At 42.5% G+C, this 15,011-nt stretch overlaps 1 protein-coding gene across 2 annotated transcripts in view; it reads right to left on the bottom strand.

The window, feature by feature from the left end:
- Nucleotides 1-15,011, bottom strand: part of obscna (obscurin, cytoskeletal calmodulin and titin-interacting RhoGEF a) — a 39,421-nt gene that overhangs the window by 7,760 nt on the left and 16,650 nt on the right. For both annotated transcript variants that reach the window (XM_088313105.1, XM_088313104.1), the window contains 31 exons: nt 14,552-14,818; nt 14,217-14,483; nt 13,817-14,083; nt 13,437-13,703; nt 12,954-13,220; nt 12,469-12,735; nt 11,977-12,243; nt 10,923-11,189; nt 10,359-10,625; nt 9,991-10,260; nt 9,578-9,844; nt 9,053-9,319; nt 6,873-8,951; nt 6,722-6,794; nt 6,559-6,653; nt 6,356-6,468; nt 5,532-5,732; nt 5,359-5,441; nt 5,105-5,278; nt 4,378-4,537; nt 4,201-4,302; nt 3,945-4,109; nt 3,701-3,859; nt 3,438-3,615; nt 3,218-3,331; nt 2,978-3,145; nt 2,767-2,869; nt 2,175-2,304; nt 1,988-2,093; nt 441-546; nt 26-159 (listed from right to left, as the gene is read on the bottom strand). In XM_088313105.1, coding sequence (XP_088169231.1) covers nt 26-159; nt 441-546; nt 1,988-2,093; nt 2,175-2,304; nt 2,767-2,869; nt 2,978-3,145; nt 3,218-3,331; nt 3,438-3,615; nt 3,701-3,859; nt 3,945-4,109; nt 4,201-4,302; nt 4,378-4,537; nt 5,105-5,278; nt 5,359-5,441; nt 5,532-5,732; nt 6,356-6,468; nt 6,559-6,653; nt 6,722-6,794; nt 6,873-8,951; nt 9,053-9,319; nt 9,578-9,844; nt 9,991-10,260; nt 10,359-10,625; nt 10,923-11,189; nt 11,977-12,243; nt 12,469-12,735; nt 12,954-13,220; nt 13,437-13,703; nt 13,817-14,083; nt 14,217-14,483; nt 14,552-14,818 — 7,650 coding nt within the window. The remainder of the gene's footprint in view (nt 1-25; nt 160-440; nt 547-1,987; nt 2,094-2,174; nt 2,305-2,766; nt 2,870-2,977; nt 3,146-3,217; nt 3,332-3,437; nt 3,616-3,700; nt 3,860-3,944; nt 4,110-4,200; nt 4,303-4,377; nt 4,538-5,104; nt 5,279-5,358; nt 5,442-5,531; nt 5,733-6,355; nt 6,469-6,558; nt 6,654-6,721; nt 6,795-6,872; nt 8,952-9,052; nt 9,320-9,577; nt 9,845-9,990; nt 10,261-10,358; nt 10,626-10,922; nt 11,190-11,976; nt 12,244-12,468; nt 12,736-12,953; nt 13,221-13,436; nt 13,704-13,816; nt 14,084-14,216; nt 14,484-14,551; nt 14,819-15,011) is intronic.

Here is a 15,011-nt window from a genome sequence, read left to right as displayed (position 1 = left end):
TCTTTAACAGAAGCAAAAGGACTACCGTCTGTAATTTCCAGCATTTGCTCTGACATGTCCATTTCCTCTTCTTCCCCCTCCAAGTAACACAGAGGCTGCTGCTCTGCTGACTGATCCATGCATGCTGGCTGAGGAACTTCGGCAATACTGCACTCAGCTCTGAAGATCCAAAAGCAATCGGGGTGAGTGTTCACAAGTAAATATCTGGAGGATTGTTCATATGTTCTCGGACAGCGATGGACAACTTAAATGCTGGAGGGGGTCACAAAGGACTACGTACATCCTATCCTATCCTTTTTTTTTTTTTAAACCAAGGGGCTAAATTAATTTCAGGTGTTTGTTCAAAATGGGTACTGCTCACTTAACTAATTTTTATTAAAAAAATAAATAAAAAAGTCAGACACTAAAGAAATTAAGTATTGCCGAAATGTATAACTCACCGTTGAGGAATGGGTGGTAAAACACTCTTTGCAATAGAAGAGGGCGTGAAATCTGTTTGTAGCCATTTCTTCACAAAGGCAGAAGACCAACCCTCGGAGTCTACATCTAGACAAAATGCAAAATCGCATTCTGTTAATAAATGTCATGATTTAACATAGGCATGAGTAAAACATACATTACCTGTGATTACGGAGAACAGAGAAAATGTGTCTCTTACCTGCTGGCTTCAGGCTATAGTGAAATGACAGTAAAGTATCCACCAAATTGACAAACTATGGCATACGGCCACTCCGGTCTGAGAACATCTGCCCAGCACATGACCATCTCATGTTTGTGGTGGTGAAGAGTTAGCCGGGCATGCGTTGACGAGAGGGGAAAAAGGGCAACACTGAGCGGTTATATGTTATCATGACAATGATGACTTACATGGAGCGGTCCGCATGAGGAACCTTCTGCTTTTGGACTAGTAGAGGGAAGATGGAAAACATGAAGGTTAAAGAGAATGAAAGGCTAAAATAGCAGAACCAGTGTTGAATCTATATTTCAAGTCACCAACCACAGGATTAGGTACACTTGCACAATCTTTCAAAAAGACATCCAATACATAACATGTATCAAACGTGATTCCTTAATAAGGCAATAAGGTTCAGTTAACACAGTGAACATTATCAGAGAGGCATGAATGTAACTTTTATTTGAATGTGTTTTCAGCGATGTATGCAGGTGAACAACTCCACTCCACCATACTGAGAGCTATTTTTATCTTATTTATAGTAAAACTCTAAAATGCTTAATTAAATGCTCTGATTCTCTTTAATATCCATACTGAATGTCTGTAATGTTGTGGCTGGTGAGAATCACAATTATTAAGATGCCTCAGTGACTTCTCGAGAAGAAAAAGTTTCCGTCCTCTATGGGGAGTGGAAACTTGATTAAAATCCTCTCAAACAAATGTATTCATTTTATTTTCTAGTAACTAGCTCCCACTTCCCCTTGTATAGTCAGATGTTTTTTTTGTTAGCATAGGCTATGTAGTATCCTTAATAACTGTCAAAAGTGGTCATTGAGGTTACAATATTGAAGTGATTTTGGCCTCAGGTTATCCTGCAATTTCTCACCCCACATGTAACCTTGACAACAAGTCACAGAATATGAAATTATTAGCAGTGGAAAACAGATGAATAATTATAAATCATCACTTTTCTCTCATCCACGTTTTGTTCTTTCAGGCATTCTTCGACAGCCGAATAAACCGGCAACTCGTATGCATGATGGAACAACTCCAGATGTAAGCATGTGAAATGGATAAAAGGAAAAGTAGGTAAATGTCTCAAAATGGAAGAAACATGACAGAATGGATGGAGTGCTCCAGAGCACGATCAAGTGACATCATCAAATGGGTACAGACATGGACTGCAGCCAACGATGGCATGTGCTTGCTTCTTTCATGTAGAACAAATAAAAAAGTATGTCCCTAAAAAAAGACCCCAAGTGGCCTCTACGTTTTGTACAACATAATTACCTTGTACAGCTCGAAGGCTCCTACCTTTAGGAGGTAAGTCGTGCGCCTGGTCACCCTCAGAGTCATTCGGAGCGATGTAGGGGGGGCACAGTCCGGCCTTGCACTTGACGCACCCAAAGTCATTTGAAAGCTGTCACGAAACAAACATTTTACTTTTTGAGGGAGTGTCTCTGACAATCGTAGGTGTGTGGTAAATATGACCGGATCGTACCTCACACTCATAAAGTCCAATGTCTGCCTCAGTTGCACTGATGACTGTTAGAGACAAAATTCCACTTCGAGGGTCATTCAAGACGGAATATTTTTGCTCATCACTCAACTCTTTGCCATCTTTAATCCACCTGCAGAGGAAAAACGAGGAGTTATTAAGATCCAATAAAAGAGATTTATCGCAATTTTACAAACAGGCATTTCTCATCGCAAAAGAATAATAATGAGCACAATGGATGATAGATAATGTGAGAGCATTAAAGTATTTACATTAACTGTATTATTTTGGTTGTCATTTGCAGTGCTTTGTATCATACCAAGAGGTATTTGCAAATTTTTCCCATCTCTTGTCGATAGACAATAAAACTAAAGATGAATGCTTAATAGGTCTTTTATGCTTCTAATCATTATTGTGTAGAATATGTAGTTAAGATTAAGCAAACCCTGTGTGGAAAACCTCTGCATTTTGGTCCATATTTTTATTATACCCTCACACCAGAACAGCAATTATTTACGAATGCATCTTTATATATGATACTGTTACCGTTACGTACGTTGCCAATGTCATGACCCGTGAAAAAAAGCATACTGACCTGATAGTGGGCAAAGGAGTTGTGAAAGTGGAACAAGTAAAATGAATGTCGTCACTCTCCATCAGACAAGTGCTTTCCAGCCGACTAACAAATCTGGGTGGAGCTAGGGCAGGAAACATTTTTAAATTGAGTAAATTAAAGCCTTTGCAGCTTGAAAATTATTAAAAAGTTTATTAAAAGCTATTTAAAAGTAATCTCTATTGGGACTCACCCTGCACTACAACGGTAGCCAGAGTACCAGTGCTGCCCACGCTGTTGGTAGCGTAGCACACATATTGTCCAGAGTCTTCTGCCGTCAAAGTGTCCAAGATCAGAATGCACGTGCCTGTCCTGTCCGCTGTGATGATGTGCCGAGGGTCATCCTCCAATGCAAGGCCATCTGAAAAGAAGACATCCGAGATGCGTGAAACAAAGGAGGGCAATTCACTTTTTTTGTGTTAATGATTCTGACCTTTGAACCAAGTGATCACTGGCTGAGGCAATCCTGTCACCTTGCAGCTCAGTTTGACGGTCTGTCCAATCTTTGTTGCGCAGTCCGACAGCAGTGATGTAAACACAGGGGGGTCTTGTTGATAGATAGACACAAACAGCAGGAAAAGACAACAACATTTATAAAAACAAAGCTTGCCGTTTGGAGTGGATCTGCTATGATCCCAAAATAAAAGGCCTACTGTTTGTGGGCAGGATAGATCTCTGCTGCAGTTCCTTCAGGTCTTTGAGCCAGGAAAGTTTCACCAATGGTGAGCGGCCCTGCAACGTATATCTGCGCACCGAGCCCCTATGCTCATGCCACAGTTCCCAAGTCTTCTCATCACCTCCCATTGTTTCCTTGAGCTCGACATCATTCAGCTGGGGTCAGTGGAGTCAAAAAGTGAGCATGGATATGTACAGCAAAATGTGACCGCCAATAGTCGCAGAATGGATACTTCATTACCTTCATTTTATTCTTGAAGGTGAACGTATCACAGTTCTTATTGGCATCTCTTTTCACTTTGCATAAGACAATGCATTCCTTGAATAGAAAGACTTGTCTCTGGTGCCCTCTAGAGTTCTTTTTGGTTTCTGGCGCTTCATCCCACACTGTGAAGGCTCCCTTCGAGAAAAGAAAGGAAAACCAGCATGTTTTTAACTCATGACATGTATTTACATTTCAAGCTGTGGTTGACACTTGCGCTGACCTGCCGCACTGGCTCGCCCAGAGCAGTCAAAGGGGCTGGGTAGTTTTCAATCAGGGAGACCTGGTTCAGATTCTCAGACCTCCAGGGTAGACAGGACACAAGGGAGAAGGCATCCTCCAACAGACAACAGCTCTGACCGCTTTTGGCCTTGTTCTTAATTAACTCCTAAAGAAAAAAACAATCATTCAAAATGGAGTTCGCACCTTGTGGACGAGTACCTGCACTGTTTGAAAAGTATAAACCATTCATCATTGACCTTCAGCAATGCTTGATATGTCTGAAGCCTTTCAACTGGTCTTTGGAGGAAGGTCAAGGTATCTATGATGGGAGCCTCGGGTCTACCAGATCCTGGGAGCTCCTGTATTATAGCAAGAAATGCCCTTACAATATTGCATTGTATACTCCAATATAGAGTAACGTTGACGAGGCTTACGTTGAAATATTGTAGGGTGGCTTTATCGGCAATGCAGGCCTCTGCTTGTGATTGGCCGAGCATGTAGGGAACATAATTTTCAAGGTCCTCAAAGTGATGGATCAGATGCATGGCGACATCATCGTCAGTAGTACACGCTTTCAAGCCAGGGAGAATAGACCTGAAACCGCAACTCATAATGTCAAAACATGGCTCTAGCTGACTGGAGAAAATACTAGCCTATTCTTTGTATTCTTTGTGTCTAATATTGCAGAGGTAGGAGCCCTTTTTTTTTACCTGTTTGATAACCCTTTTAATTGCTAACACTTTATGTTGTATTTTGGACATTTCAATGATCAAATGTTTTGGTTTCTATGCACAACGGGGTCTACGCCCTTTCCCTGCATTCCCATTTCGGGTCGCTATATCCCAGTGATCACTCGGCAGGTGTGTTTTTGCCAGGTACTCTCTTAACAAACAGCATGCAAGTTTGGGAATTTTCAATGATGTACCGATCATTATTATTTAGATCTGAAAGATATGCCATAGGGGCTGCTAGGAAATTTCTATTTATCAATGGACGTGAATTTCATCATGCATTTGGAGTTAAACTTGGACGTGAGCGAGTCGTACTGCATAAAAGCCTGGGTGCACCAAGGCGAGGTCAACTTATTCTAGTTGACCCATCTGCCTCTACAGCAGGTGAGAGGACATCGTTGCATATATGCACTGTGTATTGCGTACTTACTTTTCATGAATGAGGATGATGTCCTTGATATTTCTGAAAATGATATCTTTCTGGTTGATGATGTTGACGGGAACATAGCGACTTGAGTCCAAGTAATTGAGTGGATGAGAAATAAACAGCTTCATCTCCTTCACAAACTCTTCTTCCCCATCAATCAGACCTTGGATTAGTTGGCTGAAGGAATTATGTTTGAAGGAAAATTGTTAATTGTCAATTACAGACAATCATAACAGTGCTCAGTCATGTAAACAGACCTCAAAGCCCTCCTATACTCCTCTCCAGTGGAACCAATTCCATCAAGATCCTCTTGAGGTGCCCGTAATTGTGTAAAGGTTTCCTAAAAAAACATAACAGTGCTGCATTTAAGTATGGCTCACATTTTTTCACCGTTTAAACATTTCACAAACTGTTAGAATGAACATCTGACCTTTCTCTTCTTCTCCATATAGGCCGGACAAACCCATCCCTGTCGAGCAGGATTGGTTTTGGTGGGTTTGGTTCTTACGAGCCATTTGTCTGGATGGACAGAGTCTAGAACCTCGACAAACTGCCCTTCCTTCAGTAAAAAACTGTCCTTGCTTCCACTATTAGGGTTGCAGTCTGCTCGAGCCACGTACATTTCAAATGTCTAAGGGAATTAAAAAGCAACTATGTCTAAGAGGTTTATCAATTAAATATGCAAATAAAATGTGCTGATGACTACATGCCAAAACAGTCAGTTACATTATTGTGCAACAAAAATATGATACAGAGGCAATAAATCACCTACAGAAGAAAATGTCAACAAAACATTGGACTTGGTGTGCTCCTATTTCTCAACTCAAACACTAAATGTGCGATTTACAAAGGCTTGATTATGCAAAATTGGGAACAAACTATATTGCTTAAAGAAACGGGTGTGGAAGCTGATCTACAGGCACACCCAGGATTCTGTCTGTAAACTCACAATCTTAGTAGATCACGTTTACACAGCACACATATTTGGGAGTAAATCAGGCCCTTATATATTGTTCACAAAATATTGCACATTTTCTATAAGGAGGTGTCAGAGCATAAGTTGAATATTATAAAACTTAATAAGCGACTAATTAGAGTGCTCTGGTTACCGCTATGTCGCGCACAACCCTAAAGCGTCATTTTCGCTTGGTATCTGTGTATTGCTATGTTGGCCAAAATTGTACTTTGTTCAGGAAAAGCCTTTCAGGCCCAATTTGGGCAGCAATTGCAGTTTGTCCAATCAAAAGCCCAAACCTCGCGATGATCCTCTTCCCCTTCCGATTCTGATCCAGAGACTGTGCTAGCTAAAGGTGTGTGGGCCCTAAGGTGTTTTGGAGATGGTGTCCTCATTTGGCCTTCTTGAGTGCCTATGAATGAGAGGCATGACAAATTTATGATATTGTACTTGGGAGGAAACTTGAAAGAAGTACGGTAGCCCTAATGGTATCACTGCTGACCTTTGACTTGTAAGAAGCGCTTAATAAGGCAGGGATCAGCAAAGTGTTCATCCAAATCCTCTGGAGGCACTTGGTCCGCTGCCTCGGGAAGTTCCCTGTGGTAATATTTGTGAAACAAATAAGTTGTCATCATGAAAATAAAATAAAACCTCTGCTTGATTACCTTGGTGGATGGGTCTTAATTTCAACAGGTTCCATCACATCTGGTGCAGTGTCATAATCCGATGGACTTGACACTGGTAAAGAAAGACAAGTCAATGAAGAGAATTAAAGGAAAGAATATGTGTTGAGAATAAAATGCACATATAACTCACTGGAGCTGGTGGCGATGAGAGATGATGGTCTCCTCTCTTGTAGGCTCGTCTGAATGTGCCGCTCTGTTAGGTTGTAGGCCTCCCACAAAGACACGTCTATATTCTCGACGTAGTTATCAGCATCGGTCCCTGAAGTGGCCTGATCTTGAATCTGTGTTTTGTCCTCAGGCCTCAATGGAGCCAACTGCAGTGGAGTAATTGCGGCAAGAGGTGGGTGCACTTGGCTGCGGACTGTCTGCGTAGGCTGTTGTGTCGGAACCACTGTTACGTTTCCATTGTAGGACGTAATGCCAAATTTATTGACCACCTCACATGTATAGATGCCACTGTCAGTGAGGGTCAGTCCAGTGATAACGAGAGAGCATAGCCCACCCTCTGCCGTTTTAATACAATGTCGTTCATCACTAGTGATTCCTTGACCATCTTTAAGCCAGCGCACGCTGTCGTACTGACCTTCGACACTACACACTAGACTGATGTTACCGTCAACATCTGCACACTGGTCCTTAAAGACCTCTTTCAACACTGGCCGTGTATCATTGCCAGTTTTGTAACCTTTGAAGGGAGCCTGGCTCTTGACAGTAGCCTCTTGCATTTTTGGTTCATCTTCAGCACTCATGTAAATCTCTGGTGAAGCATCCTGGATTGTCTCCTGCAGAACCACAATGGCAGGTGAGCTGTAGGGTTGGGTTGACATTTCATCAAAGAAGCCACCAGGTTTGATTAAGGGGATCTCGGTCAAAGCTTCTGAGAAAGTTTCATCTTCAGAGATGTAGAGGAGCGGAATATCTTCCATCGTTTGCACTTCTTGGTGTTCATCCGTCCTTCCCGCTGATGCGGCAGCTATTTCTTTGTCCATTTCAGGTTCTTTCCTCATCGGTTTTACTGGATGTTTTATCAACTGTTTGGGTACAACCAATTTGTCCACCAGGTCAGAGTCTGCCTGTTCTTTCTCAAGTCTTGATTCCTGGTCTTTCAAAGACCTTGCCGTCTCTTTTAGTAGCTGATCTTTGGATGTTTCCACCAGTTGCTCATCTTGGTCAGTGTCAGTGTCTCTTAACAGTTGTTTTTCAATTCCTGTCTTTGTTTTGTTTTTTGACCTCACTGGTGGCCTTGGGGGAATTGGTTCAATGTTTATATCTTGAGGCAGTTCTTTTCTCTTTACAGAGTTGCTGTCCATCTGATTTACTGATGGCACTTGTATCACTTGCTCCTCTGCTCGTTCTGTTATCAAGAGTTGTTTTATGTGGTTTGTCAGTGTATTCCCATCCCTAGAATCATTGACGGTAGCACGTGATGGCGGTATAATGAGTTCTTCAGTTTCTTTTCGAACACATTCAGTAGGCTGTCTTTCTCCTGCTGCTTTGCCTTTTGACCTCTCGGGTGGTAATGCGCCCTCTCCTGTCTTCTCCACTTCACCATCCTTTATGGTAGACTTTACCTCTTCTTCCAATATTTTGCTCCGAATGGTTGTTAGTGATGGTTTAGTAGCCTTTTGCTCCTCGTCAATGCTCCTCCATATTGTCTCTGGGTGGCTATCTAGTTTTTCACCTTCTAATTCAAATGGTTTTCTGTTTTGCGTTGGATCAATTTCCAGAGATTTTAATAACTGGTTCTGTTGATCACTGCTATTGTCTTCAAGAATCCTGCCTGGCTGACTGGCCTCTGCCTTAATATCTTGCTTTGCTGGTTGCGTCTTCTGCTTCTCAACTTTTTCAGTCACCTGCGTCTTCTCAATCAACATTGCCGGTTTTGTGTAAAGCTCCACATTTTGGTCTATATGGTCCCCTTGCTGATTTGAATCCTGAGCATTTTCAAAGTCTGTCTGCTTTTCAGTCTGGATTGCCTCCTGGCCTTTAGTTTCTATTCGCAAAGACTCAATGGGCTGTTTTATCTTTAAGATGGGCTCTGTATCTTGTTCTAAAGCAGTGATAGATGCTTTTCGCACTGTCCTCTTCTTGGGTTCTGGAGGGACTGGGTGAGCATTGGGGGGATTCACATTCGCAGGTTTGGAAGTGGTACTGCTTGTTTGCAGTAGTTTCACAGGAGGTTCTTCCTTTGGTAAAGTAGTCTTAGGTGCTAGAATGAGAAGTTTGAAGGGGAGGGCAAATAATTCAGATTAATACAGATTATATTTTGTTGCTGTACATTCATATTACTTATACATTAGATGTGCCAACCTTTTACAGACACAATTGCAGTGGTCTCTGCACTTCCTGCTTGACATGAGTAACTTCCACTGTCTTCTGGATTCAGCTCCTTGACGTAAAGTTGCAGCAAACTGCCATCCTGCTTCATCGTATACTTCCTGTTGGCTCTCAGTGGGATTTTGTTTTTTTTCCATTGTGCTGGCACTGCAAGTGTGGACAGTTCACAGCACAAGACTACTGTAGCCCCCTCTTCTGTTTCTGTGTTTTGCAATTCTTTCTTGAAAAAGCAAGGCAGTTCTAGAATTAGGAAAAGAAGTAAAGTCACAACTTGTCTTACAATAACATATACTCAACTGCACATTCAATTGAGATCCAACGCAGTATTTGTATCACAAATGGTGAAAACATTACTAGCTCATCTTACAACTAAACCGTTTTAACGCCACATGGCATGTGTTTCCCTAATATAGAAGCTGGGTGGATTCATCTCATCAAATAAAAAACAGACCTGTAATCCAAAATTCTGTCTGGGAGTCAGTAAATTGATGCCCATACCTTTCACAGATACAGTTGCAGTGGTCTCTGCAATTCCTGCTTGACATGTATAGCTGCCACTGTCTTCAGGATGGAGCTCCTTAATATGAAGCTGGAGAAGACGGCCATCCTGCTTCATGTCATATTTCCTGTTCGCTTTTAATGGCAGTGCATTCTTCTTCCACTGCACTGACATTGCAGGTTTCGACAGCTCGCAAGACAGGACAGCTGTAGCTCCCTCCTCTGCCTCGAGATTTTGAAGGTTTTTCTCAAACACTGAAAGGACCTCTGCAGAAATAGACACATATTAGTAAATAATTGATTGCACCTGGGTAAATGATGAAAACTTCAAAATGGAATCCTGAAGATGGGCATCTCAAAATCAGGCATCTCCATTTTGTGAGAGGTAAACAGAATTTGTATAATATCCACACCTTTGACAGAAAGAGTTGCTGTGGTCTCTGCACTCCCTGCTTGACATGTGTAGCTCCCACTGTCCTCGGGTTTGAGCTCCTTGATGTTGAGCTGGAGAAGGCAGCCGTCTTGCATCATCTCATACTTTTTGTTGGCGCTCAGAGGCAGACTGTTCTTTTTCCATTGCACTGGCACTCCAGCAGGTTTAGAAAGCTTGCAGCACAGAGAAAATGAGCCTCCTTCGTCAACCTCTAGACTTTCTAGGTGCGTCACAAACAATGGTGGCAGCTCTGGGGGAGTTCAACATCAAGAAATGGAATGAATATGATAAGCAAGGGTAGGTGACGCAGTGGGATTGAGATACACAAAATCTAAAATACATGCTCACCTTTCACAGACAAAGTTGCCGCAGTCTGCGCACTTCCTGCTTGACATGTGTAGCTACCACTGTCTTCAATTTGGACATCCTTAATGTTGAGTTGGAGTAGGCAGCCATCTTGCTTCATCTCATACTTCCTGTTGGCCCTCAGAGGCAGTCTGTTCTTCTTCCATTGCACTGCCACTCCAGGTTTAGACAACTCACAGCATAGAGAAGTCAAACCTCCCTCATGTACGTCTATGCTTTGTAGGCCTGTCACAAATAATGGCGGGAGCTCTGCCCAACACAAACAGAGCACTTGAAGATGACCAACCAAATTAGGTGTCATACTTTCTTGAAGCAACCAGATTAAAAAATTCTTTCAGCTTTGGGCCTCAACGATATCAGTATTTTCATTGTTTTGGATAAATATTCATGCTGAACTGCTCCAGGTGATGTATGTCGTTGTATTGCATTGTTGTGAAGTATTGTTAGTTTCTATCATTGTGACATGACATGACACTGGTTGTATTGAGAGGCAGATGAAGTCAGGTAAGTTCTTACTGAAGGGCCACCACTGATACACATACACACCTTTTACCGACAAAGTGATCGTAGACTCCGTACTTCCTGCTTGACACGAGTAAGTACCACTGTCCTCAAGTTTGAGGTCCTTGATGTTGAGCTGGAGAAGGCAGCCATCTTGTTTCATCTCGAATTTTTTGTTGGCCCTCAGAGGCAGTCTGTTCTTCTTCCATTGCGCTGGTACTCCGGGTTTAGACAGCTCACAGCACAGAGAGGCTGAACCTCCCTCTTCTATCTCCACACTTTGTAAGTTTTCTTTGAAGAATAATGGAAGCTCTAAAAAGTGGGCATAGAATTGATCCAACTTAGATGCTGTCATGATCCGTTCTGTCATGCCTTTGTTTGTGTTGTGTTTTCCCAGCTGAGTGTGCGTTTCCTCCAGCACTCGCTTCCTGGTTCACGATGTCATGGCTGGAGAGACGCGCCCACCGGCCGCGCACCTGACTCTCGTCAACGCTCTGATTACCACACTACATAAGCCAACGACGCTGAGTAGTCAGCGTCGGAAAATTCTCCCGCATCGCTCACGAGCCCAAGCTACGAATTTGTATTCGCTCCTCGCTCTGCACTTGCAGTAGACGCTTTTGTGTTCTCTCGTTTTTGTCAAGCTAAGGCTCTTCTCGTTTCTGTTCACGTTCGCTTCATTGGTTATCCCTTGCCCTTCTGCGGTAAGCAATTTATGTTCTTTGTTCCTTGCCTTTTGCAAGCGCCTTTTTTTCGCCGTCAGTTTTCTTTCCTGGTGTGAGTTTGTCCACCAGCGCTTTTCGTTAAAGATTGAATTGTATTCCCTATTTATAATAATGAATACCTTTTTTGTAAAATCATATCTTGCTGTCTGCGATTATAGAGTCCACTAGTATTTCCCCGTGGTCGCTGGGAAATACCCCTTAACAGATGGATGGGTTTGAATCAGACAGAAATAACTATATTGTATATATTTAGTGTAATAGAGTGACTTGTCAAAAATGTGACAAATTGCAAAATTTAAATGCAAATTCATTTTTAAATTTAAATTGAAAACGTTTCTATTAAAACCGTGTGTCCACATAATGGAAATAAATACCTCTCACAGCGACAGTTGCAGAAGTCTCCGCACTTCCTGCATGACATGTGTAACTTCCGCTGTCTTCAATTTGGAGGTCCTTGATGGCAAGTTGGACAAGGCAGCCTTCTTGTTTCATCTCAAACTTCCTGTTGGCCCTTAGAGGCAGTCGGTTCTTTTTCCATTGCACTGCCACTCCAGGTTTAGACAATTCACAGTGTAGAGAGACTGAACCACCCTCCTCCGACTCCACACTTTCTAATTGTTCTTTGAAGAACAATGGTGACTCTGTTGGGCGAACCAATGATCAACTTCATTACACGTTTGGGATCTAATTCTTACATTGTGACCATAAAATGGAGTTACTTTTCTGTCCAACATAGAATGCAGAGTGAGGATGCAAAACTTAGTCATGCATTTACCGTCATTATTTGGCGGTGGGTGTATTTTTTTTCTTTTTTTTTTTTTAAGTTTGGCGACTCTGTAAGCATTGAAAAAAAATGCCTTAAATACCTCTCACAGCTACAGTTGCAGATGTCTCCGCACTTCCTGCTTGACATGTGTAGCTTCCGCTGTCTTCAATTTGGAGGTCCTTGATGTTGAGTTGGACAAGGCAGCCTTCTTGTTTCATCTCAAACTTCCTGTTGGCCCTCAGAGGCAGTCGGTTCTTTTTCCATTGCACTAGCACTCCAGGTTTAGACAATTCACAGTGTAGAGAGACTGAACCGCCCTCCTCTGTCTCCACACTTTCTAATTGTTCTTTGAAGGATAATGGTGACTCTGTTGGGCACCCCAATGATCAAACTTCATTACACGTCTGGGATCTAATTCTTACATTGTGACCATAAAATTGAGTTACTTTTCTGTCCAACATAGAGTGCAGAATGAGGATGCAATGCTTAGTCATGCATTTACATCATCGTTTGGTGTATTTTATTTGTTTGGTTTTTTTCAAAGTTTGGCGACTCGATAAGCATTGAATAAAATGTCTTGAATACCTCTCACAGCTACAGTTGCAGATGTCTCTGCACTTCCTGCTCGACATGTGTAGCTTCCGCTGTCTTCAATTTGGAGGTCCTTGATGGCAAGTTGGATAAGGCAGCCTTCTTGTTTCATCTCAAACTTCCTGTTGGCCCTCAGAGGCAGTCGGTTCTTTTTCCATTGTACTGCCACTCCAGGTTTAGACAGTTCACAGTGCAGAGTGACTGAACCGCCCTCCTCCGTCGCCACACTTTCTAATTGTTCTTTGAAGAACAATGGTGACTCTATTGGGCAAACCAGTGATCAACTTCATTACACGTTTGGGATCTAATTCTTACATTGTACGGATACAATGGAGTTACTTTTCTATAAACATAGAGTGCAGAGTGATGTTGCAATACTTAGCCATGCATTTACTGTCACCATTTGGTGGTGGGTGGTGGGTTTTTTTTCGTTAAGTTTGGCGACTCGATAAGCATTGAAAAAGATGCCTTAAATACCTCTCACAGCTACAGTTGCAGAAGTCTCTGCACTTCCTGCTTGACATGTGTACGTTCCGCTATCTTCAGGTTGGAGGTCCATAATGTTAAGCTGAAGAAGACAGGCGTCTTGTTTTATTGCATACTTCCTATTGGCCCTCAGAGGTAATTTGTTCTTTTTCCATTGCACGGGCAATCCAGCTTTAGACAGCTCACAGCACAGGATGGCTGTATCTCCCTCCTCTGCCTCCGTGCTCTGCAAGTCAGCTTTGAATACAACTGGGAGTTCTGGAGAAAGATGATACAAATATGCTTAAGGATACTTAAAATGTTTATAATGGAGAGAAAGGCCCACAATTGTGATTGGTAATGTACAGCATAAAGTTGTCAAGTGGAAGTACCTTTGACAGAAACGGTTGCAGTGGTCTCTGCACTTCCCGCCTCACATGTGTAGCTACCACTATCCTCAGGTTTGAGCTCACTGATTTTGAGCTGATAGAGGTAGCCATCTTGTTTCATTTCATACTTCCTGTTGCTCCTCAGAGGCAACCTGTTTTTCATCCATTGCACTGGCGCTTCAGGTTTGGACAACTCGCAGGACAGTGAGATTGTGCCTTCCTCCTCCACCTCTACATTTTGTAACTTTGTGACAAAGAATGGAGGGAGCTCTGCGGGAATTCATCAAAGCATGTGATTAAGGTGACGCACATAAATACAGTCAGATTAGAGTCCTATATGCAGAATTATTTCAATCCAACTGTATAAATTTTTGAGCGGTAAAGGTTGAAAGAAGAACAGTACCTTTTACTGACACAGTTGCTGTGGTCTCTGTACTTCCTGCTTGACACGTGTAACTTCCACTGTCGTCAGGTTTGAGCTCCTTGATGTGGAGCAGCAGGAGGCAACCATCCTGCTTCATCTCGTACTTGTTGCTGGCTTTTAAGGGCAACTTGTTCTTCTTCCATTGTATGACAGTGTTGGGCTTGGATACCTGACAGCATAGGGAGGCAATACCTCCCTCCTCAGCCTTTACATTCTGTAGGTTTTCTTTGAAAAATGGCGGAAGTTCTAGGGAAGATTGGATTCAACTGTGAGAGAAGCACCCAGTAGAAAATACAAGCATCCACTGTACCAACCTTTCACTGTCAAAGTTGCAGTTGACTCTACACTTTCAACATGACATGAGTAGCTGCCACTGTCTTCAGGTTTGAGATCAACTATGCTAAGCTGGAGGAGGCAGCCATCTTGCTTCATCTCGTACTTCCTGTTGGCCCTCAGAGGCAGTCTGTTCTTCTTCCATTGCACTTGCGCAAAAGGTTTAGACAGCTCACAGCTCAAAGAAACAGAAGCTCCTTCATCCATCCACACATTTCGCAAATCTTTCCTGAAGAACGGCAGCAGCTCTGGGCAATAATGGACATTAAATGCCAAAAATATTAATATAATGAAAACAAAACTGAATATCATCAATTCATCATTAACTTTGGATGAGCTGAAGCCTGTCCCAACTGACTTTGGGTAAAAGTGGGATACACGCAGGATTAGTCGCCACTCGGTTGCAGGGCACACACATATACTTCAGGATTCACGCCCATG

The sequence above is a fragment of the Idiotropiscis lumnitzeri genome, chromosome 13, assembly GCF_059441095.1.
Source record: "Idiotropiscis lumnitzeri isolate Australia: NSW breed Sydney's pygmy pipehorse chromosome 13, RoL_Ilum_1.0, whole genome shotgun sequence".
NCBI classification, from domain to species: Eukaryota; Metazoa; Chordata; class Actinopteri; order Syngnathiformes; family Syngnathidae; genus Idiotropiscis; species Idiotropiscis lumnitzeri.
Note: the sequence above shows the minus strand (reverse complement) of the source record. Positions and strands in the feature narration are given on the sequence as shown.